General features: G+C 43.7%; 1 protein-coding gene across 1 annotated transcript in view; it reads right to left on the reverse strand.

Annotated features, from left to right (window-relative positions):
- Positions 1 to 24,603, reverse strand: part of LOC137655775 (E3 ubiquitin-protein ligase RNF123-like) — a 233,307-nt gene that overhangs the window by 129,118 nt on the left and 79,586 nt on the right. The window contains exons 7-9 of the mRNA XM_068389912.1: positions 19,327 to 19,471; positions 888 to 1,128; positions 117 to 398 (exon numbers count right to left, since the gene is read on the reverse strand). Of these exons, the coding sequence (XP_068246013.1) occupies positions 117 to 398; positions 888 to 1,128; positions 19,327 to 19,471 (668 nt within the window). The remainder of the gene's footprint in view (positions 1 to 116; positions 399 to 887; positions 1,129 to 19,326; positions 19,472 to 24,603) is intronic.

Consider the following 24,603-nt stretch of genomic DNA (forward strand, 5'->3'; position numbering starts at 1 on the left):
TAGCTTTTAAACTATCACCCCAATTGCCTTCAATATTTAAACAAATTAAAGCAACTGCTGCAGTGTACAAAACTATTTCATAATAACCAGAAAAATAAACATTACTTATTCCTTACTTCCAAAGAAGCCATGAGGAAATCAAAAAGTATATGTGCCTTTCTTAAGTTAAGGCCATTGGAAGATCTTTTCATTTCTTGGTGCACTTGATGATATCCAACAGACGATAAAGGTGTAACCTCCGCTATTTCTGCTAGTGCAGGAACAAGACATGCTTCTACTATATACGGCATTATTAACAATGGACCTAAATGTGTAGCAATATGTTGTGCAACAATAAATAAGCAAGTAATCCTATGGGTACTTCCCAAATGATCGTCCAGTAGATGTAATTCCCCAGGCTGAAACAAGGAAAAACAAATATACAGATATATTGGAGTTTACAAATTGAAAATGGAGATTTTACATGATACTAGATGGATGAATAGATCAGAAAGACTAAATGCAGACACGTAAAAGCTGAAGTTCTTGAATTAGAAAATGAAGAAACCAAATTTATAATATATTGGAATATGATTAAATGACCATAAGAAACCTTCAATATTTACATGTTCATTTCTATAATTGCATCAAAATGCTAAGGAGTTATAGCAAAGATAAACTGATCATATGATGGTATATTCAGACAACAGATAGTAAATGATGATGATTATCCATTTACAACCAACATGAGAAATGCCCACAACTCCTTAACTTCCATCTGCTAAGACTACTTTTTCTTAAGTAAATTATATCAAAATACATAAATATTTTGAATCTTAATCTCTAAAACATTCTTTAAAAGATATTTCAACCACCAGAAAAGAAAGAAAGTATTTTAAAATCCATACCTGTTGAACTAAAGACAAATGAACTAGATTTTTGAGCCATGAAATACACTTCCGAGCTTTCACTTTTTCGGTGGTGGGCGGTGATTCAAGCGGGAAATAACCCGGCTGGGGATAGCGTAAGGGTGTTGCTCCAAAATTGACAGTAAGATTCTCTCCCAAAGCCAAAGAAACTGCAGGGAAGTATGCTAATCCTGGCCCGGTTTTAATATTCTCAAATGCTGTGCCAAGCGATTTACCATTTCTGTTGATACAAAAAATAAGAGCAAATCAACTGCTGATGAATAAATCAACTAACCTCTAATACATGTCTACAACCTTTTATAAAAGACAGAAACACTTGGCAATACAAAAAATATATACAACTCCAAAATATCACATAAGACATTAATAATAAAGGAAATCCCCAATAAAATAGGAGTGAAATGAATTTACGAGAAATAAAAATTATGTGGAATAAGCGATACAGTACTAATTTTATATTACAGTGCTACCATTATTAGGGAATATAACCAAAGCACTCATTTGAAAACCTCATCTCTTGCTTTGCCGGCCCATAAAACTTGTTTACCTGAATAAAAACTACACAGACATTATCCAATATGAGACAATTTTTTCTTTACCATAGTTTCTTGAAAACAGTTGTTCTTAAAATTTGTATATTTTACATGTCACACTTATTCCAGACAAGGTCACTACATACGGGAGAAAAAGAAAAAAAAAATTAGCTGGGTTAAAGCATAAACACTTTGTTTTACATTCCCAACAGTTGACCTAGTCAAGCCTCGTTATTCACGATAGTTAGGTTACAGACAAAGTCGCGATAAGCGAAAACTCGCGAATAAATGTTACACTATGGTGGGCTAGCTCCTAACCTAAAAAGACTCAGCCCTTGCCACAAGCAGGTGCACGAGCTGACGATTAACACAGTAAATACTGTACTGCCTAATAGTTTTAATTTGGCTTTTACAACAGTTTATAATCATATGTACAGTTTAGAGAACATTTGCACACGTGCAATACGTACTGGATACAGTAAGGTTACAGTACAGTATTGTGTTAAGATAAAGTTTACAGAGTTGTCATCACCCCCTTACTGTTTTGTAGCGCAAATGTTGTTCCTATCTAGTAATACTGTACTGTAACCTAATACTCATTGATAATGTAGTGTATATTACTGTAATATATGTACAGTAATATTACTACAGTACAGCTTAACTGTACTTACTGTAAATGTTCGGTGTTTTCCTTCAGACGACTGTAGCCTACACTGCTAGCATGATGCAACTACTTAAGTGTTGTCTCTTGTGCAGTATGTTACTGTATATCTATACTTTCTTAAACAGAAATACAGCTTATTTTAGAAAATAAAACCTGAAATATCTCGATATATAATTGTTTCTCTTGAGTAAAACAAAAGCATTGCATCTCTCTCTCTCTCTCTCTCTCTCTCTCTCTCTCTCTCTCTCTCTCTCTCTCTCTCTCTCTCTCTCTCTCTCTCTCTCTCTCATTATTCAATTTTGTTCAGAAGCATTATTGCATTCTAAAAAATTACTATCATTTAAATAGTTAATTGTGCTCTAATATTTATTTACTTTGTTTTAAATTGCAGGTGTTTTATCAATCTAAATATTTTGGGTGCTGTGATCAGATCAGCTGATCTGAGCACGGCACGCAAAATACTTAAGATTGATAAAATACACCCAAAATTTAAAACAAAACTACATAGATGTTTTATTAAAGCACAATCAATTATTTAAATAATCATAATTTTCTAGAATGCAATAATGCTTATGAAAAGAAATTGAATATTTAGAGAGAGAGAGAGAGAGAGAGAGAGAGAGAGAGAGAGAGAGAGAGAGAGAGAGAGAGAGAGAGAGAGAGAGAGAGAGAGAGAGAGAGAGAGAATCAGCTGTTGAAAATTAATTGAATGCAGTTTTTTTTTGTTCATTTAAAAGAAACAATTATTATCGAGATATTTAAGGTTTTAGTTCATAAAATAAGCTGTATTTCTGTTTAAGAAAGTACAGAGTATACAGTAACATACTGCGCAAGAGACAACACGTAAGTTGCGTAGTGGTGTAGGTTACAAGTCGTCTTAGCAAATCAATAACAAAGAGTATTGTGTATACTATTTCTTAACTTATTCAAAACATCTACTATATATAGCTAATATAGTATTACATAAGCACCGATTTGTTATAATGTATCATAATTTTCTTATAATGCATTTATAACTCATTACAGTATTAGTTCTCTCTTATTTGATGTCGGGATGACAGAAAACTTCAAATCGTTCATATTCTCTAATTAATAAGATGAAAATGATGAATGAAAGCTAGAAAATTGAGGATGAATGAAATCGCAAAAAATAATGAGAATCAAAAGAGTTGGAAAGATACATTGTAGATGTGTGTGGGAGAGAAAAGTAAATGTACGAAAGGGATTTGGGAAGAAATTGGGAAGAGGATTAAGGTTATAATAATAATAAGTGAAGGGGATATAATGCTAATATGCATAAATACCATACTTAAATTTGAATATTACATGCATTATTATTGGATACAGTTAAGGGAAACAGCAGGGAGAGAGAAGGACGAAACAATATGACAGAGACGAGATGGGGGAGTGGCCAAGTTACTTCTCCTTGCACATTTCCTCCACCACATCTACGCTAATTCAAATACATTAGCGAAATCAATGATTTTGGGAAATGTGAGAAGAAGGAATGATAAATAGGAATGGGAATACGTGGAATGAGGGATAGGAAAGAAGTTTAGAATGATTAATAAAATGAAAATGGCAAATGAATGCTAGAAAAGAGAGGAAGAATTAAATTGCGGAAAATAATGAGAATCAAAAGAGTTGGAAACATACGTTGTAGATGTGTGTGGGAGAGCAAAGTAAATGTACGAAAGGGATTTGGGAGGGAATTGGGAAAAGGATTAAGGTTATAATAATAATAAGTGAAGGACAATAATAATGTGAAGGAAGTATCACACTAATATGAATGACAGGTTATATCAGCGAGGTAATTCTGTGAAAGTGAATGGTCATATCAGTGGGATGGACTGTGCAGATTTGATCAGCTGATTTAAATGTAAACAATGCATGAGAATATAATTCGCTATGTTTTTAATTATAAATATAATACTAAAATGTGAATATTACATGCATTATTATTGGCTACAGTGAAGTGAAACACCAGTTTAATCAAAATCCAGTTTGTTTCAAATATAGCTGCAATTTTTTGCCACCGTAAATAGATACATACTGTACAGAGAGAGCTAAGACCAGCTGGGTGTAGACATAGGTAGTGGCGCACAGCGCTTCCAGTGTAAAGAAGCGCGGGCTACTTGAAATCATGGCCCAGCTTGAATTTTATTACAGTTTTTTTGAGAATTTTTATTTAATAGGTATTACATTGTTCTTGGCCATCCCAATGCTGTTGCCAACTATTAGAAATAAAATTGTTAATGTTGGGTAAACAATCATCACAATTTTTTTTTCCTTGGCCGCGAAAAAACGAAACTGCAAAGCAAGAAACCGCAATTAACGAGGCCTGACTGTATCCTATTTTTGCATGTTTGCTAATTCCTTATTGCATGATTACCAACTAAGTCTACAACACTGCTTCAGTGATTTATAGACTTTGAGTAAAAGATTAGGAGTCTTTTTAAAGTTTCATTCATGACTTTTTAATCATAAATTTTCCTAGTTCCATACTAATAAACCTTCCGATATTTATGTGGATTAACTTTCAGCGTAGCTGAAAGATAGCTATTAGACTTTAATTGCAAGGTGGCAACCCTGCCTAACCGTTTGAGCAGGTAGGATGGGGGTGGCTGGGGGATACCCACCCACCTCTATATACTGTATACTCTCACAACAATGAGACATCGCTTTTTCTTTTGGCTCGGTAGAGATCGGACATGTCATCTCTCTCCCTACATAGCATTAGACTTTTTAATTTTGCTCTTTTCAGGTGTGTGTGTTCTCTCTATGCTCGCCTTCATGCGAACATGTCTAGGGAGCGAGGGTACCGTGTGCAGTATTTTCATGTCTTCGTTGGAGACCGACCCACTCCTCCGTGTCCTTCATGCCAAGGGCGTCGCTGCAAGCAGGGTTTGCACTGCGCAGTGTAGGGAGTGTCCTACCTCCTAATGGGAGAGGTTTGGGCGGTGCAGGAAGAAGGCGAAGCATGATCTTTCTCCCTCAGAGACGAGGGAAGCGCGTTCTTCTTCACGCACCCCCAAATCTCTTTCTGCTCCTTCTAGCTCGCGCTCTTCCGAGGGACGATCGAGTAGGATTGCAGACCGACTAACTCCTTGGAAACCCTGGGGTACTAGAGGGGTTGTTGCTTCCTCTAGTGGAGCAACTTCTCCTCCAGCTGCTGACAAGCCATTCTCCCTTTCAGATTTGTTGCACGTGTGGTCGTCCTTAGGGATTTCAGGACCCCCTTCGAAGGAGAAGCTGCTGTGGCTTCTTCAGCGTGGTACCAGGATGGACCCTTCTCCGGAGCCGTCGACATCTCACGCCCTGGAACTGTGCGAGGTCCATCTTTCACCCTCTCCTGGTCCTTCCACGTATGGACGAGGTGATCGCTCAAGTTCGCCTCTCCAACGGCCCACTGCTGACGACGAACCCTCTCTCCATCCTGGGACCTTGTCATCCAGGAAGGTTGCAGATGTAGATCTTTTGGGGACCAGCGCTCCTACCACCAGCAGAGCTAAAGGACGAGCATCGCCATTGCCTCTCCCTTCTGTAAACTCTTCCCCTGATCGCCATTCACAATGATCGGAAGATCTTACGGATCGTAGGTCATCACGATATTAGCGCTCTTCTTCTAAAAGGCACTCACGTTCTAGAGCCTTGTGCTCACGAGACCGTATGTTTCAACGCTCTCCTCGGAGGCATTCCTCTTCACGAGGACGAGTCTCGCGATCCATTGTAAATGATCACGAGCAAAGTCTGGACCTAGGTCCAGACGCTATCGTTCTAGATCTTTGCGATCTATCATAAGAAGGGCGCTCGCACTCACGGTCGCAAGGACGACACTCCTGTTCACGAGGGCGGCGTTCACGCTCGCGAGGGTACTGTTCACGAAAACGACGTTCACATTCGCGAAGCCGATGCTCACATTCGCGAGAAAGGCATTTACGCCGTTCTCAAACGAGAGCTAGATACTCCCATTTACAAACATCTCGCTCACGATCACAAACCGCGAGTTCGTGATCAAAGTCTAGAAGTTCCTCGTCTAGAGGTAGAGGTAGGCTCACGCACAGTCCATCAGCGCATAGCCCATCAACCAGACCTTCCAAACGCCCCCATACTGGACCTGATGATGAGAATGACCATTCCTCAAACAGACATCCAGCTAAACCTCCAGTGCCTTTCACAGCCTGGGGAGTCTTAGCAAAGCGTTCGCCTACGTGACGCTTGGAAACGCTTCCCGCTGTGACACGTTCTCCAACTAGAGTAGTCCCTACTCAGAGGGCTCCTCTGCCAACTTCATCGGATGTAGGTGCTTCTCTGGGGCAGCAGGAAGGCCTTAGATCTTATTCTTCTTGTGTGGTTCCTAGTACTTCCATTGCAAGTACTTTTGTTTGTGAATTGCGTCCATCAACGTGTGAAACTCGCAATTTTGCACTTGAATCTCCTGATTTTACGAGCAAATTGGCAATTTTTGCGAGCAATTCACAAGCAGTGCGATACCCCCTGACACTTCGCCAAATAGCCTCCGTCGCAGAGGGTATTAAGGACACAAAAGATATTATTCCTATAATCAGAATGCTCAAGCAAAATGTACCTTACCTGCAGAGAGGTGAGGTCAGCAGTGCTGGGTACTGTAGTGCTGATTTCCTCAGGAGGGGAGATGGTGAAAAGAAGAAGGAAGCCAGTCATTCTTTACTCATTCACCCTAAACTAACCCGGGTAACCTCAGCCCTCTACTGCATGTTCATCAAGGACCTTAAGGAGTTTTAGACCATTTGCTGTGCAGCCACCACACGACCAATGGAAGATGTATTCATGCTCTTGGGGGTTACGTCTTGCCGGTAGTGGGTGGTGAAGGTAGTCTGATGCTTACACATGGCCCCTTGTAGTTTTTCTTGAACGCCAGGGACGTTGCAATGCCCCTGACGTCATGGGCTCTGGGTTGTTTTTGAGGAGGAGGGTCAGGATTAAGACCTTGCAGGTCCAAATTTCTTCTTGTGACCCTCCTCTTGACCTTCCCCATGCTAACAAAAAGTGCTGACACACAGGGACGACATGCTGCTCTTCTTTTAAAGTAACACCTAAGACTCCTTACTGGACAAGGTACCCGTTGGTCTGGATCTTCCGTTACAGAACGGAGACTCTCTATCCGGAATGGGTCGTATCTAGGATCCAGCACACCCTGATTTTGTGTCTTAGCAATGAACTCAAAGACGAAGCTGAGTATTACTTCTCCCCATCTCCTTCAGTGGGAGATGTCATAAGATAAACCAAGCAGCTCACTGACTCTCTTAGCCGAAGCCAAAGCGAGTAGGAACACCGTCTTCAGGGTAAGATGGCGATCTGTTGCCTGGCGTATTGGTTCGTAGGGGGAATCCTTCAGGTACTGAAGGACTAGAACCACGTTCCAAGGGGGGGGGGTCTAATATCCGACTGGAGACAAGTAATCTCATAACTCTGTATGAGTAAGGAAAGTTCCAACAAGGAGGAAATATCTACTCCTTTCAGTTTAAAGGCGAGACTCAAGGCCGAGCGGTAGCCTTTGACTGCCAAAACCGAGAGAAATTGACCAACGCTGAAGAGTGTCTGAAGGGTCCAGCCATTCTTCTCACAACTTGTTTCGCAAAGCCTCTCTGAGAGAGGAGGTGCTGGACAGTCTCCAGGTGTGAAGTCAAAGCGAAGCTACAGCTTTGTGGAAGATGTTGGTATGTAGCTGTTTGAGTAGATCTTGTCGTGGAGGGAGCTTCCCCGGAATCTCCATATGGAGCTGCAAAAGGTTCGGGAACCATTATGCTTGATGTCATAGCGGAGCTTTTAGAGTCATCGATTTCTTGCTTATTCTGATATGGTTGAGGACTTTTCTCATCAGACAGAACGGGGGGGGGGGGGAACGCATACACATCTATGTTCTCCCACCATTGTTGGAATGCATCTTGCCAAAGAGCTTGGGGATCCGGGACTGGGGAATAGTACAGCGGGACCCTAAAGATCAGGGCCGTTGCGTACAGGTCCACAGTTGAGGACTACTAGATGATTCAAAGACTGCTCGGTGCCCACTAACCGAGTCCCTCTGCTCAGATTGTCTGCAAACACATTCCTCTTGCCTGGAATGAAGCAAGCAGAAAGGGACACCGAGTTGTTTTCTGCCCATCTGAGTATCTCTACTGCTAGATGGAACAGGGGCTGCAAAAAAGGTACTGCCTTGCTTGTTTAGGTGAGCTACTCCCGCGGTATTATCACTCATCAATACTATAGAGTGCCCCACCAGGAACTGGTGGAACTGCTGGAGGGTGAGGAAGGCTGCCCTCATCTTTAAAGAGATTTATATGCTGATACCATTCTGATTCGGACCAGACGCGAGAGATGATGTGGTGCAGCATATGGGCCCCCAACCCTTCTTTTGATGCATCTGAAAAGAGCATCAATTCCGGGGGAGGAACGAGAAGATCAACCCCTTTACAGTGGATCTTGTCTGCTAGACACCATCTGAGATCTATCTGTATCTATGTGTCCTATGTGACCTGGAAGATCCTGTGAATCAGTGAAGATCCAGTGAATCGGTGGCCTGATTCCATTAGGACTAGAAACGTCACTGGAGGAATCTCATCCTAAGGCGTCCGTTGGGTACTTGACGGGTCAGAGAGGATAGATGGCCGAGGAAACGTAGCCAGCTCTGGGCTGGGAGCTCTCCTTGCCTGAGGAAGGGCTGTGCTACCTTGCTAAGCCTCTGAATTCTTTCGTCTAATGGAAAAGCTTTGTGTCGTTTGGTGTGTATTAACATCCCCAGGTATACCAATTTTAGAGAGGAGAGCAGTCGAGCCTTCGAGATTTACCATAATCCTTAGATCTTGGCAAAACCTTAGAAGCTTGTCTCAGTGGCGAAGAAGGGTCAGCGCCAAGTCAGCTAGAATCACCCAGTCGTCCAGGTTATCTTAGGAGACGAATGCCAATTCTGTGAGCCCGGGATGACACAAGGCCAAACACTTGTGAACACTAGGCGTGACATGGAAAGACCGAAACACAGCACCTTGAACCGGTATGGTTTCTGGTTGAGCATCAATCTTATATACCTCCTGGAAGGTATTGGATTGGGAACTGGAAGTATGAGTCCTTGAGATCCAGTGAGCACAGGAAGTCCTGCAATCTTATTGCTTGTCTGACCGTGTCAGCTGTCTCCATCTTGAACGAGGTTTGATTGACAAACTTATTCAAGACTGAGAGATTGATGACTGGTCTCCAGCTTCCAGACGCTTTCCTCACAAGAAAGAGTCGACTGTAGAAGCCTAGGGTCCCGTCGAGGACCTCTTCGAGAGCTCTTTCTCCCACATGGTCTGGACTTCAGCCCGGAAGGCTGGCTCCTTTGCGGATCTCTTCGCATAGGAGTTCATTGGTACTGGATTCCAAGTTAGTGGAGGGAGAGATGGCGTGAATGGGACGTGATACCCTGAATGAATCACCTTGTCCGTCCAGGGTTTGGCCCCGTGGTGCAGCCACCTTAGTCAGCAGCTTTGCAGGCATCCCCTCACAGGTGGACAAGTGGGAGGATTGCTTGTCCTAGCAGGATCCGTCTTTGCCAGATCATTTCCCTTCCCTCCACTGAAGAACTTTAAACCTTGTTCTTGCCCCGAAAAGGCTTTTTAGACACCTTTAGGCCCTGCTGTTTTGAACCCCTAGCCCTACCTATCAGCGTTTTTGAAGCCGGCTGCTTCTTGTGTGGCAGAGGTTGGAAGGACCTTGATGTTAAGGCCTTTTGGAGGATGGAACCCTAGTTGGATACTTGAAGAAAGAACTCCCCTCGAAGGAGGAGATTCTCAGCCTAGAAACCTTGGTCTGAGGGAGTTGTCGATGGAACCTGCCAATGATCGAATCCTTTCTCTTCAGGATGGTGATTGCCCACAGGTTAACCACCTGGTGGGAGAGGAACTTGATCGCCCTGGTGCCGGACAAAAGGAAGGTTTCCATCAACCTCCTCATGGATGCCCGAGACCAATCCTGAAACCTAATAAGTTGTCCAACTGATCCCAACCACAGGTCAAGCCACGAAGTTACCTGCATAGCATACTTTGCTACTTTTTCCTGGTTGAGGATCTCCGAGGGCAATTACAAGACCGAGAGTCCCGTTAATTTCTCAAAGGGAGTACCTTTGAGAATGCCTCAATCTAGTGGTCGAGAGGCAAGGCCAGAAGAGCTTCATTAAGGATCTTGTAATATCTCCTCTGGTGCATATAAAGCCGCAAGAGGAGCTTAAAGGAGGCGTTGGAGCAAAGGGAGGTGGAGCCACAGCCTTCTGTCTGACACTCTTCAACCCCTTTAACCAGGGCAAAGCTGCACTAGCACTCAGGGGTCTCTGGGTGCCATAGACCTGACCTAGAACCGTGTCTTATCCATCAAGAGGGGCTGTCGATGGATCTGGCAGTCCGTTGCTGGAACGAATACAGGTTAAAATCTGCCAGAAGGCGTGTTACAATTCCTTCTGCTCTGCCCCCGAGACCTTAGGGCTAGTGGGAGCTGGGATAAGGTTGTCCTAAGACAGTAATGCTCATCCAATTCCAAGCTCTCATCCATAGGAGCCAAGGGTGAGTCGAAGTTGTCAGAATAGACCGTTGATGGGCAACTACTGTTGACGTGGACAAGACTTCCTTCTGCATCTCTTGCTGAGGTCAGGGAGCTCTTACCGAGGACTTTGGTATGGAAGAGTCATTCGGTTCCCTGCGCTGAGGCAGGAGTTCCTTAATAAGAGTAGGCCTTGAGGCCTTCTCTTTCCTGAGAGGACAATGGTTCTCTTCAGGAGGAGGAATTGTGTCAACTTGTGTTGGAGGGAAAGACTCCCTAGGCACCCCCTCAATCAGAGTGAGGTGGAAGGAGTCTGTAAAATAAATTGCCCTGCCCTCCTTTGGGGGAGACGGTCTGATCTTTTTCCTCTTCCCCTTAGGTTTGCCCTGAGGAACCCTGAACTGCAGGCGACTCAGTTGGAATTCTGAGGCACTTTCCTCCTATGTCCTCTTTCGAAGAAAGAGATGTTTCTCCTTACAAGGAGGCGCCGCCAGAGCAGAGCCTTCTGAGATCCTACTGGGATCGGCAGGAGGAGAGGCACATGGAAAGAGAGCAGCCAACAAAGGAATCTTTAGGGTACCGCCCAAGGATTGTGAAGGAGGGATGACCCCCATCACAGCCTCCCGCATTACGTTAAATAATGCGCTCAGCCATGGGGGGTCTCTAGGTCCCGATGAACTGGGAGGAGGATCTTTCGGATGGCACAGACCCCTAGGTTTAGGAACCTAGAAAGGTTTCCTCAACTCTTTTCTTGCAGGGAGGATTGGCACTGGCCTACCCTTCCAGGGAGGTGCTGGGTGTTGAAACTTCTGAGCAACGGACTGCCATGGAGATTCCCCCAGTTCTTTGCCCTTGACCCGATCTGGAGGGTATCGATCCTTAAGGTGGATCGGAGCAGTAAGTTTCAAGGACTGCTGCGAGGGCAAATGACAGTGGGGGGAGCAGCGAGGTGGCGCAGGCTTTCTAACGGCAGTGGAGACTGACGAGACTGATGGAAATCTTGCCTTGTGAGAGGGTTTCCCTGGGCAGGGATACCTTCTCCCGCAACCAAGAAAAGTGACGAAACCTCATCCAAAGACAAGGGGGGAGCAGCTGGCAAGGCCAAACTGGTGCTACACAACCAGAAGGAAGGTAACGGAGTAGGTCTCGTGAGGATGGTTATTTGCGATACTCTACTCAATCACACGAAGCTGCTCTGTTGGGCGACGTTGTTCTGCCTTGCGACGCAGCAAGAAAACTAGCAGTGGGCGGATGACAAAAATCCCTAGAGTTTGTTATTGGTAGAGCGCGAAAACTCTGTGTCGCGCGAACCCTGGAGTTCGGCGCAATGAGCAACCAAAAGTTCCAAGTCACAAAATCGCAAAAGATTCTTGTAACTAGCAAGACCCACAGGGTCAGCGTGACGAGAACCCGAAGGTTCTGTGTCATGAGGCCACAAGGGATCATCGTGATGAAAAACCCAAAGGTGCCCAGTCGCGAGAGTCCGAGAACTCAGCGAGATGCGAGCATGAAGGATCAGGTACACACAAACCCGACAGTTCAGCATAACGAGAGTTACAAGAGCCCGGAGGCTCAGTGCAACAGGAGTTAATAGAGCCCAAAGGCTCAACATAACGTCAGTCCCAAGAGGCCGAAGAGTCAGAACAACAAGGGTCACGAGAGCCTGGAGGCTTACTTGACGAGAGTCCGAAAAGTCCGGGTTACGAGAGCCGTAAGGCTCAACATAATGGGGGTCTCTAGAGTCCGAGGGCTCAGCGTAGAGTGTCATGAAAGCCTGAAGGATCAGCGTAACAAGGGTCATGAGAGCTCGCAGGCTCAGCGGGACAATGATCAGAAGAGCCCGAAGATTCAGCGGGACAAGGTCCCAAGAGCCCGAAGGCTCAGCATAACGGGGGTTACAAGAGCCCGAGGTCTCAACGCAATGCAGATCACAAGAGACAGAAGGCTCAACACAACAAGGGTCACGAGAGCCCGGGGGCTCTACGTGACAAAAATCCTGACTCAGGGTTACGAGACCCCAAAGGCTCAACATAACAGGTGTCATGAAAGCCGGAAGATTGTACGCAATGGGAACCTAAAGGTATCAGGTCACAAGACCCCAAAGGCTCAGTGTGACAAAGCGGCGAAGGTCCCAGGTAGCAGGAGCCAAGAGGCTTGGGGTCACACAGGCCCGAAGGCTCAGCAAGACGAGGCCCTGAAGGTCCCGGGTTACGAGAGCTCAAAGGCTCAACATATCGGGATCCCTGACGCTCGGGGTCACGCAAGTTCAAAGCGAGACCGTCACGTGAACCCGAAGGAACATCGTGACCTGAGCAAGAAGGCTCAAAAAGACGTCTCCATACTGCTGGGGGAGGAGTACGCCCGAGATGAAGGGGTCAAGAACCCCTCCACCTGACGAACCCCCAAAAGGGAACGTCAAGCAGAAACCTCTGGAGAGGGAGACTGCCGAGACCTAACACGCTCAAAAGCTTCCTCTCTCGGAAGAGAAGTCTGTTCTCCTGGATTAGAATGACGCCTGAACCTAAGTTCGAACCCAGCCCTAGGCGGAGAAGCGTAGGCATAAGGAGTCCGCTGATTACAACCGGTTCTCTCTCACGGATGAGAGAGATGTTCCCCAAGAGGGTGAACTTTCCAAGGACTTTGCTCATCCACCGCTCTTGGTGAAATATCAACGTTTTCCGCGTTAGTCATGGGAGACCAAAAGTCCGACCGACGGGCAGCAGCGCCTGCCCCCTCAGGAGAGGGCTCCACTTCCGAAGAAGTAGGAGTGAGCCTCCGCTCAGCCCCCAACTGAAGGAGTCCAAAGAGAACATCCTTTAAAGAGGGCGGAACCAAAATCACTAGGGGAAACGTTACCATCCCTTGACCTACAAGGTGGACCTGGAGTGACCAGGGCTGCGCTACTACTCGGCCGTTCCCCAGAGAGGATTGGGGGAGGAGTAGCTTCGGGGATAAATTGGGGGGTTAAAGAAGCAGCCCGGAATTACTTCGACTTCAAGGAAGACCCCAAAGGAAAAGAATCTCCCTTTGACTTCTTTTTCCTTCCCCCGAACCACTCCCACTAGGAGGCAGACCACTCCCTACTCTCATACAGGTGTCGTCCCGTTGACACGAGTGGCCTCGCCAAGCCAGACACAGCAGGTTGCGGTCCGTCTCTAGGGAGGACATGCAGGTACCGCTGAAGCGGCCTTCGGGACCAGGACATGTACGCATGGAACTTTCAAGAAGAAAACCAAACTCTTCTGAAAGAAAAAGAAAATAAGTATTATTTCATTGGGAAGTCTACGCAGGAGAGAGTGGCAATATGCCCGGTCTCCACAGAGCCAGAAAGAAAAGTGGGTGCTACTACCTCCCACCCCTCCAGCTAACTAGCGGTTGGGGTGGTTATCCCTCGCTAAAATTATCATGGCCCAATTTTCAGCTTCAACGAAAGTATATCCTTAAAAATAGCGAAGAGTTTGTATTTGTGTCAGAACAAGTAAATATTTATGCATAACTAGCAACGATCTGTGGCTAATTATATGATTTCAAGTTAATGACTTTTTTTTTTTCCCTGTCTAATGGTTTTTGGTATATTTCATTTGCGCAGTATCCCTTTAGTACAATATTGCAAATGATTTTTAGTTAGCAGGTTTACATCATTTCATTACATATCTTGCATGTTATTTTTCATGTTCATTTCACTATCTTCTCTATCCTAATTTGTTTGATTTGTCACTTCTTTTTATAATCATGTTTTACTTCTGTCTGATCCCTACTTCTGATTACTCTTGCCGACAGTTGCTCGTCTACCTCTCGCCTTAACTTTTCCGATATCTTCAAGGATAGCCAAGAGAATGCCCCTTTAATGTCTCGAGACATGGTAAGGCTGTCATCTATTCTCCAAAATACCCCCTGCAACAGCACTAATTTTGCCTTCCAATTGACTGATACTGCTGTGCACTAAAAATCTTGCAGCTTATTCACTTCTAGAAGCTTTCCTGCAGGGTCAACTCACAGCTGTAGACTTTAAAATATCTAAAAGCACACGTTTTACAACATACTTACATTAAAGAGTATGCATGTATAGTCTACAAACCCATAAAAACCTATTAGTATATCACCTTTGCTTGACTAGATGCTTCTTGAACAATTCAGCCATGACGTTTGCAAATAGCTGAACAACTTCGATTTTTGGTCTTTATTTTCAATTACATAGTCAGCATTTCAATTGAACAAGACTTCAGTCATCATTTTAAATGTCTCAAGAAAGGATCCTATGCCTATCATAATGCTGGCAGGACAGTAAGGTTGTCAACACTAAAGAAAACTACAGTGAACCCTCGTTTATCGCGGTAGATAGGTTCCACTCCTGGCCGCGATAGGTGAAAATCCGCGAAGTAGTGACACCATATTTACCTATTTATTTAACATGTATATTCGGACTTTTAAAACTTTCCCTTGTACGTAGTACTGTTAACAAACTACCCTTTAATGTACAGAACACTTAATGCATGTACTACAGTACCCTAAACTAAAACAGGCACAAATATTAAAGGCGATTTTATATCATGCGTTTCCTAAACACGCTAAAAAGCACGATAAAAAATGGCAACCAATGTTTTTCTTACGTTCATCTCTGATCATAATGAAGAAACAAACTCATTTAGTGTACACATATATGTATAGGTTAGTTTTTGCATCGATTATATTGATTATACAGTATGTTGATTTTGTTATTACCAATGTTTTACTTAATTTTTCTTAGGACTTCCAAATGAAATGTTTTTCTTTATGACGCCGCCTGAAACGACGGCGTCATAAAGTACTGTACGCTCAGTAAACAACCACGCTCAGAACAAAGAAGGCATTTAAACGCGCATGATGAAAGTGATAAATAATGATATTTACAGTAAAAGCATTTACAAAATATGTTATTACAAATATAATTTACCGTATCTATATAAAATCATACAGTACGTATTGCACGTAGCAAAGAAGGAAAACAATTTACGAGAGAGAGAGAGAGAGAGAGAGAGAGAGAGAGAGAGAGAGAGAGAGAGAGAGAGAGAGAGAGAGAGAGAGAGAGAGAGAGAGAGAGAGAGAGAGAGGAGAGAGAGAGAGAGAGAGAGAGAGAGAGAGAGAGAGAGAGAGAGAGAGAGAGAGAGAGAGAGAGAGAGAGAGAGAGAGAGAGAGAGAGAGAGAGAGAGAGAGAGAGAGAGAGAGGTTTTACGTACGTACTGTAAATGTAAATTTTAAACAAAAAAAATATGATAGGTTACAACATGTAGACTTTTAAAACCTTCCCTTTAACTTAATGCATACAGTACTAAACTATAAAACAGGCACAAATATTAAAATGTTAGAATATTAAAGTAACAAATAAAGATTGTTACTGTACTCACCACGAAAGAAGTTCAAGAAAAACTTGAATGATGATGGCGATGAATTTGCTGCACAGTAGAAATGATGATGATGAAGCTGATGATGTCTTCTACTGTGCAGCCAATGATAGTATTTTACGTCTCTTCAGACGGAGGTGTCTTTTCCTGGAACGCCTCTTCAACTTCTTCAATTTCTTCCGAAGGCGTACTAGCAGGAGGAACTGGCTCTTTTTTGCGAGGCTGGAAGAACATTGTGATCGGAAGTTGCTGCCGCTGCTTCTTTTTTCGATCTAAGAGCATCCTGTAGGGAGTCATGATGTCATCGACCTTGTTGGAGAATTGCATAGAACGAACCATATCCTCGTCCCACTCTTGCAACATTTCTTTCATCTCCTTTATATGGTTGCAGACCTTGGCAAGCCGTTCTAGTGTTAAGCCCGTTTCTTCGACATTTTCTTGGGTCTCTTCCTGGGTTTCACTCTCTTCTTTGCTTGCCGATTTCGTCAGGTCTTCTAGGTCTGCGTCAGTTAGCGGCTGGGAATGGCAGTCCAACAACTCGTCGACGTCTTCAGTCGTCATGTCGCCACACCCGTCACCTCCAATTATGGCAGCCAACTGCACAGATTTCCGTATTGCAGAGTGTTGAATCTCAGCAGGTGTAAATCCCTCGTCGTCGTAAACAATCTGGGGCCACAACTTCTTCCAGCTCGCATTCACAGTTGCAGGTTTCATCTCTTGCAGTGCCTTCTGAATATTCTTCAGGCACGTGGCTATGGTGTAATGCCGCCAGTACGCCTTCAAGTTAAAATCTTCATCCTCATCATCTTGGGCAGCATCCACACACACAACGAGGTCCGCCAAGGTATTCTTCGTGTAGAGGGCCTTGAACGCCCTGATAACCCCCTGGTCCATCGGTTGAATTAATGACGTGGTGTTGGGTGGCAGGAACTCAACCTAATCGCCCTCACGCGACAGGTCAGTTGCGTGTCCACCAGCGTTATCCATAAGGAGAAGGATCTTGAATGGCAAGCCCTTCTCTACGAGATATTCATTGACTTGCGGGATGAAACACTGGTGGAACCAGTTGGAGGTCAGCATCTTTGTAATCCATGCTTTTGGATTATGCATCCAGTACACGGGAAGGAGATTCTTATTCTTATTTTTCAAAGCGCGAGGATTTTTTAACTTATAAATAAGCCCCGGCTTTGGCAAAAATCCAGCAGCATTGCCACACATCACGAGGGTAACGCGATCCTTGAATGCTTTAAAGCCAGAGGCTTTGGCTTCCTCTTTGAACAGGAAAGTTCGTGACAGCATTCTCTTCCAAAACAAGCCGGTCTCATCCATATTAAACACTTGTTCCGGCTTGTATCCACCTTCGGCGATAATATTCTTGAACGTCTGGTTCACGTAAGTTTCAGCAGCGGCAGTGTCAGCCGAAGCAGCCTCACCATGCAGGGAAACGCTTTTCAGGGCGAAGCGTTTCTGAAACTTCGCGAACCATCCTTTGCTGGCGGAAAAACGTTGTTTCTGAGGCTGGGAATCAGTGGATGTCCCTGGTTGAGGTTCATCTGCATCATCATCATCTTCAGCATGGTTGCCATCGTCGTCTTGAGGTTCCTTTGCAGCAAAATTCTCATACAAGCTCAAAGCCTTTGTTCGGATGGTGTTCGTATCCAAGGCTATGTTCTTCTTCCGGCAGTCGGCAATCCACACAGCTAAAGCACCTTCCATGCGTACGATCGTTTTATTACGCGTGGTAACGACTCGCTTCGCTGATCTGCTAAAGGTGACTGCAGCCGTCTTTCTAATGTTCGCCTCGTCCTTCTTGATATAGCCGCGTAGCTTCTACCGTCTTTCAACATATCGAGAAGCATCACCTTCTCAGCAATCGTCATTATCCTTCGGTGGCGTTTAGGCTCACTACCAGCCTTAGTAGAAGCAGAACGCTTGGGAGCCATTGTACAGTAGGATTTAACAGAAAGTTCAACAAAAAGTTCAACTTAAAACAGTCGCACACAGCACAGATTAAAGTTCACAAACTTAAGAACGTCTACTCAGCGATACGGCGTAAGAGAAAGTGGCCGCGAACAGAGGCTGGAAGCTGGAGATGCGGGCAAAACACCAATCACAGGCTAGATAACAAAACTTGAGTTCTGATTCGTCATCTATCAGCGCTTGAACCAATCACAACCCGTCTTATATGATGCGTAGGTTACCAACTCAAAGTACAAGATACCCCGCGTATACTGTGCGTACAGTATTAATAAAAATAATAAATAATGATAATAATACAGTAATAATAATAATAATGATAATAATAATAACAATAATAATTTTATTAACAACAACAACAACAATAATAATAATAATAATAATAATAATAGCTTTACGTATGCTATTTTATTCTTTTGTAGGATGTGTGTCTCTCTCTCTCTCTCTCTCTCTCTCTCTATCTCTCTCTCTCTGTCTCGTACGCTTATTCGAGATGTGATTTTCACAACAAAGAATATTATTGGATGCAGTACTACGTACGTATACATACAAAAGATTCATGGAAAAGAAGCACATCCATTACATTTGTAGTACAGTAGTAGCCATCAGCAGCCTTACACCATTCTAATATGGTATGACTGCATCTGATTTGCGTTTCATGTTCGATTTAATTTTACTACGTACTGTATACAGTACTGAATTATCGTATGATCACATTCTCTTTTCGTGTTTTATTTCTTTCTGTGCTGAATTATATATCATATGAAATGCAATGAACAATCAGTAAGAGCAGATATTACTAATTACAGTATTAATGGAATTACAGGTAACGAAATATCGTATTTGGGGTCTTCAGATATCGCGGTATTTTCGAAATTTCCGGAAAATCCGCGATATGTATATATATATATATATGGGTTATGGAAAAAAACCCGCGAAGTGGTGAATCCGCGATGGTCGAACCGCGAAGTAGCGAGGGTTCACTGTATACTACTTTAAGCATGGCCAAACTCTGGCTCCAAGATTGCCAAGTCCCAACATTTCCACTGGGCTACCACCAGCCCAATAATTCAAAAATTGCTTTCACAGCATTGGTACTTTCATTGATACTATAGAATCTTATATTAAAATTTCTTTTATAATGGAAATAAAAAAATAAGCATTTGTATTTCTATCATTGTATCTTCTTCCCAATTAGCATGAGAAACATTAAAATATATTAAGCAGTTTTGAATGCTTGGTCCTAAGTTGAATAAAGTATTGTTTTAAATTGATTGAATATCTTAACAATAAACATAAATACCAATTAGCCGTACCTGTAGAATTTGACAACTCTCGTATCGAGGTCAAGTGTACTAGAGATTATGTCCCCACACTGCCACATTGCTCCATATTTGTAAGTAGCAACATTCCACTTGCGCTGACGGTTACCATCATATGCATAAGAATCGGGAGTGTCCCCTGAAAAATATTTAAGGAATATAAAGCAAAAAATTAATTCATAAGTCAGTCACATGAAAGAACTACAGTATGCAAAAACAGAATTTTGGGCAAAGATTAAGCCTAACTTAAGTGTTATATAACTATGACAATAAGGAAACATTCCACATTCTGGAAGCCATATTTAGATACTGTAAGTCCTCAGGTTACATCGGTTTAGACTTGCAATGTTTCGGGATGCAATGCAGATCTAATTAAGAAATTATCACTTTTTCACTGATTCATTTCAACATTCTATACCTATTATTTTGAAGGTGTTTTGTAGTCTGGGTTATGTTTCAATGCCATAAGGTGTGTTACTATGTTCTACATTATGTGACAACTACTGAACTAGCATAGGTGAGAGACTTCAGTGCTTACATACAGTATTGTATTCAGGTGTGTTCCGACTTACATAAAAACTTGAGTTGCAACATACTCTCAGAACAGATCTCTCCTGTTACCCGAGGACTTACTGTATATATTCCAATTCATGAGGGATTGATGATCTCATGTAACTAAATATTCTACTGATGTAAGGCTCTGCAATACCTTAAGTTTTTTGATGTTCCTAACAATTACTTGTAAAATATGCATATTTTGAGATATCATTATCAATATCAATAGTAATATATTTCTAACTTATGAAAAATATTTTAATCTTGGTGGAAAAAAAACATATTTACCAAGTTGGCTAAAGGGGATTTAAGCTATTCAATTTGGACAACAAAAACCAATTTGTAAGAAATGAACTCAAAATTAGTTATTTGAATGTACTGTATATGTATAAGTGACAAGAGTATGTGCACATTGAAGAAACAAATAAGATACCAAATAATAAAAAACAATTTGAGTAAAAAAACACTCAATATAGTCATACAATAAACCAAACTTGAAACATTTATAGCATGATAAACTTGAAATACACACCTCCAAATATAAACTAAAGTCCGTTCGCTAATGAAATGCATCATTAAACATGTAACATTGACATTGTTTATAAACTAAATCAATACAGTATTTGAAGTAGTGATAAAATGTTTCCATAAAATAGCTTTTATCGGTAATAGCCAAGTTTGTAAACATCTATCACTAGACATTAATCCAGTTGATTTTGGCAAAAGAAACAGGCAATGATCGACCCACTTAAACTTCCAGCAGCAAAGGTTGGACATCGTCCATCAAGGAGCTCAAGGTGTTTTAGACCACTTGTTGTGCAGCCACCACAGGACCAATGGAAAATGCATCCATATTTCTGTGGGTTACATCCTGCAAGTAGTGGGTGGTGAAGGTCGTCTGACGCTTCCATATGCCCTCTTATAGTAACTGTGCCACAGAGTACTTCATTTTGAATTCTAGGGATGTTGCAATGCTCCTGACGTCATGAGCTCTAGGTCGCTATAGTGGAGAAGGGTCTGGATTAAGTGCAAAGTCAATTATCTAGTGAATCAAAGAAGAGATCGTATTTCTCATGACCCTCCTCTTGACCTTCCCCATGCTAACAAACACTGCTGACACACTGGGACGAGCTGTTGCTGTTCTTTAAAGGTAACACCTCAGACTCCTTACTGGGCAAAGTACCAGTTGGTCTGGATCTTCGGTTACATAAATCTAGGATCCAACACCCGGACTTTGAGTCTTGGCAATAAACTCAGGGACAGAGCTGAGTATTACATCCTCCCATATCCTTGAATGGGAGATGTAGTTAGATAGACCATGAAATTCACTAACTCTATTGGTCAAAGCCACAGACAGTAGAAACACCGTCTTCAGGGTAAGATGGCGGTCTGTTGCCTGGTCTAATGGTTTGTAGGGGAGACCCTTCAGAGACGGAACGACCTGAACCCACGTTCCAAGGAAGAGGTCTAACATTCAACTGAAGACAAGTAATCTCGTAACTTTGTATGAATAGGGAAAGTTACAACAAGGAAGAAATATCTACTCATTTCAGCTTATAGGCAAGACACGAGCCTGAGCGGTAGCCTTTGACTGCCAAATCCGAGAAAAGCATTTCTTCCCAAAGATGCCTAAGAAACTCCACTATTGTTGGAATAGAGGCATCATGGGGAGTGATACACCTTAAACCTTAAACCTTAACCTTAAACGACACCAGCCAAAGAAAACAGCCCACTCCGCCAGGTACTGATGATGAAGAGCATCTGAGGTGTCTAGACATTCTTTCCACAACTCGTTACAAAAAGCCTCTCTGAGAGAGGAGGTGTGGGACAGTCTCCAGGTGTGAAGTCGAAGCGAAGCTACAGCTTTGTGAGAGATGTTGGCAGGTGGCTGTTCGAGTAGATCGTGTCGTGAAAGATTTTCCTTCGGAAGCTCCTTCAGGAGCTGCAGAAGGTCCGGGAACCACTCAGCGTGATACCATAGGGGAGCTATTAGTCATTGATAAGTTCTTGCTTATTCAGACATAGTTGGGGATTTTTTCATCAGACAGAACGGGGGGAACGCGTACACATCTATATTCTCCCACTGTTGTTGGAATGCATCTTTACAAAGTGCTTGGGGGTCTGGGACTGGGGAACAGTATAGCAGGAGCCTGAAGTTCAGGACCATTTTGAACAGGTCCACAGTTGGGGAACTGCACAAAGTCGGGACTTTGTTGGCTACTGGACGATTCAAAGACCACTCGGAGCCCACTATCTGAGTCCCTCTGCTCAAGATTGTCTGCAAGTATATTCCTCTTGCCTGAAATGAATCGAGCAGATAAGGAAACCGAGTTGTCTTCTGCCCATCTGAGTATTTTTACTGCTAGATGGCACAGGGGCTGTAAAAAGGTAAAGCCTTGCTTGTTTAGGAACTGTTGGAACAGTTGGAGGGCTAGAAAGGCTCCCCTCATCATGAAGAGATTTGTAAGCTGATACCTTTCTGATTCGAACCACAAGCAGAGATGGTGTGGTGCAGCATGTGGCCCACTCACCCTTCTTTTGATGCAACTGAAAAGAGCTTCAACTCCGGAGGAGGAAAGAGATCGACCCCTTTGCAGAAGTTCTCGTCTGCCACCAAACATCTGAGGTCCGTCTGCACCTCTGGTCCAAGGTGGATTAGGGAGTCAGGGGAAACGATAGCCTGATTCCATTGGGACTTGAGACGCCACTGGAAGGATTTCATCCTGGGGCATCCGTTGGGTACTAGACAAGACAGAGATGACAGATGGCCAAGGAGATGTAGCCAGCTCTGAACTGGGAGCTCTTTCTCACCTGAGGAAAGGCTGTGCTCCCTTCCTCAGCCTCTGACTTCTTTTGTCTGATGGAAAGGCTTTGTGCCATTTGGTGTCTATTATCATGATCAGGTATACCAGTCTTTGAGAGGGAAGCAGTTGAGACTTCTCGAAGTATACCTTGATCCCCAGATCTTGGCAAAGCCTCAGAAGTTTGTCTCTGTGTTGAAGAAGGGCCACCACCGAGTCTGCTAGAATCAACCAGTCCTCCAGATATCTTAAAGGATGAATGTTGATTCTGTGAGCAGAAGATGACAATAGGGTAAAAACACTCATGAAGACCTGAGGTTCCATGCAAAGACCGAAACACAGCACCTTGAACTGGTATTTTTTCTGGTTGAACATGATTCTTAGATACTTCCTAGAAGATGGATGGACTGGGATCTGGAAGTTTGAATCCTTGAGATAAGTGTGCACGGAAGTCCTGCGCTTTTATTCCTTGTCTGACCATGTCGGCTGTCTCCATCTTGAACGAGGTTTAACTGACAAACCTGTTTAAGGCTGAGAGGTCAATGACAGGTCTCCAACCTCCAGAAGGCTTTTTTGCAAGAAAGAGTTGACTGAAGAAGCCTGGAGACCCATCAAGGACCTCTTGGAGAGCAAGCTTCTCCAACATGGCCTGGACTTCTGCCCGGAGGGCTGGCTCCTTTGCGGATCACTTCACATAGGAAGTTATTGGAACTGGACCCCGAGTGAGTGGAGGGAGAGATTGAATGAATGAGACACGATACCCTGATTGAATCACTTCGACCGCCCAAGGTTCGGCCCCAAGCTGCAGCCACCTTACCCTGTAACTCTGCAGGCATTCCCAAACAGGTGGATATGTGAAAGGATTGCCCATCCCAGAGGGATCGGCCTCTGCCAGATCTCCTATTCCCTCTTCCTCCACAGGATAACTTTGGTCCTCTACGGTTGACTCGAAAAGACTTGTTAGACACCTTGTGGCCCTGTTATCTTGGGACCCTACCCCTATATGTCGGTGGTCTGGAAATAGGCTGTTTCTTCTGTGGCAGAGGGTGGTAAGGTCTTAATGTTAAGGCCTTTTGGAGAATCGAATCCTGGTTGGACTTCCTCCACCTCTCCGACAGATACTCGACATATTCCGGCTTAAAAAGAGAACTCCCCTTGAAAGAGGAGTTTCTCAGCTTTGAAACCTCAGCCTGTAGGAGTTGTCGATGGAACTTCTCAATGATCGAATCCCTTCTTTTGAGGATGGTATTACTGAGATCTGACCAGGTGTCCCACAGATCCCAATCAGAAGTCCAGCCATGACGTCGCCTGCATGGCATACTTCGGAACCTTTTCCTGGTTGATGACCTTTGAGGCCAAGTACGAGACTGAGAGTCCCGTTAGTTTCTCGAAGGGAGTGCCCCTTGAGAGTGCCTAAAAGTAGTCAAGAGGCAAGGCCAGTATAGACTCATTACGGATCTCGTAGTATCTCCTCTGCTACAGAAACAGCAGCAGGAGGAGTTTAGAGGAGGAGCTAGTGTGGAGGGAGGTAAAGGAGCCTGTGGTTTGAGCCACTGCCATCTGTCTGACACTCTTCAACCCCTTTGACCAGGGAAAAGCTGCACTGACCCTCGGGGGTTTCTGAGTACCATAGACCTGGTCCAAGACCATGTCTTTACCATCCTGAGGGGCTGCCACTGGATTTGTCAGTCCATTGATAGTTCTGATACAGGCTAAAACTTGCCAGAAGGCATGCTCCGACTCATTCAGCTCCACCTCTGAGAGGTTAGGGCTAGCAGCTGTTGGTAAAAGGTCATCCTCGAGACCAAATTGCTCATCCACCTCTGAGCTCACATCCATAGGAGCCCTGGGTGGGTTAAAGTCATCAGGGTAAGCAGTTGACAAGGCAACTCTAGTTGATGAACAGGACGAAACT

This window comes from Palaemon carinicauda, chromosome 16 (assembly GCF_036898095.1).
Source record: "Palaemon carinicauda isolate YSFRI2023 chromosome 16, ASM3689809v2, whole genome shotgun sequence".
In the NCBI taxonomy this organism is placed as follows: domain Eukaryota; kingdom Metazoa; phylum Arthropoda; class Malacostraca; order Decapoda; family Palaemonidae; genus Palaemon; species Palaemon carinicauda.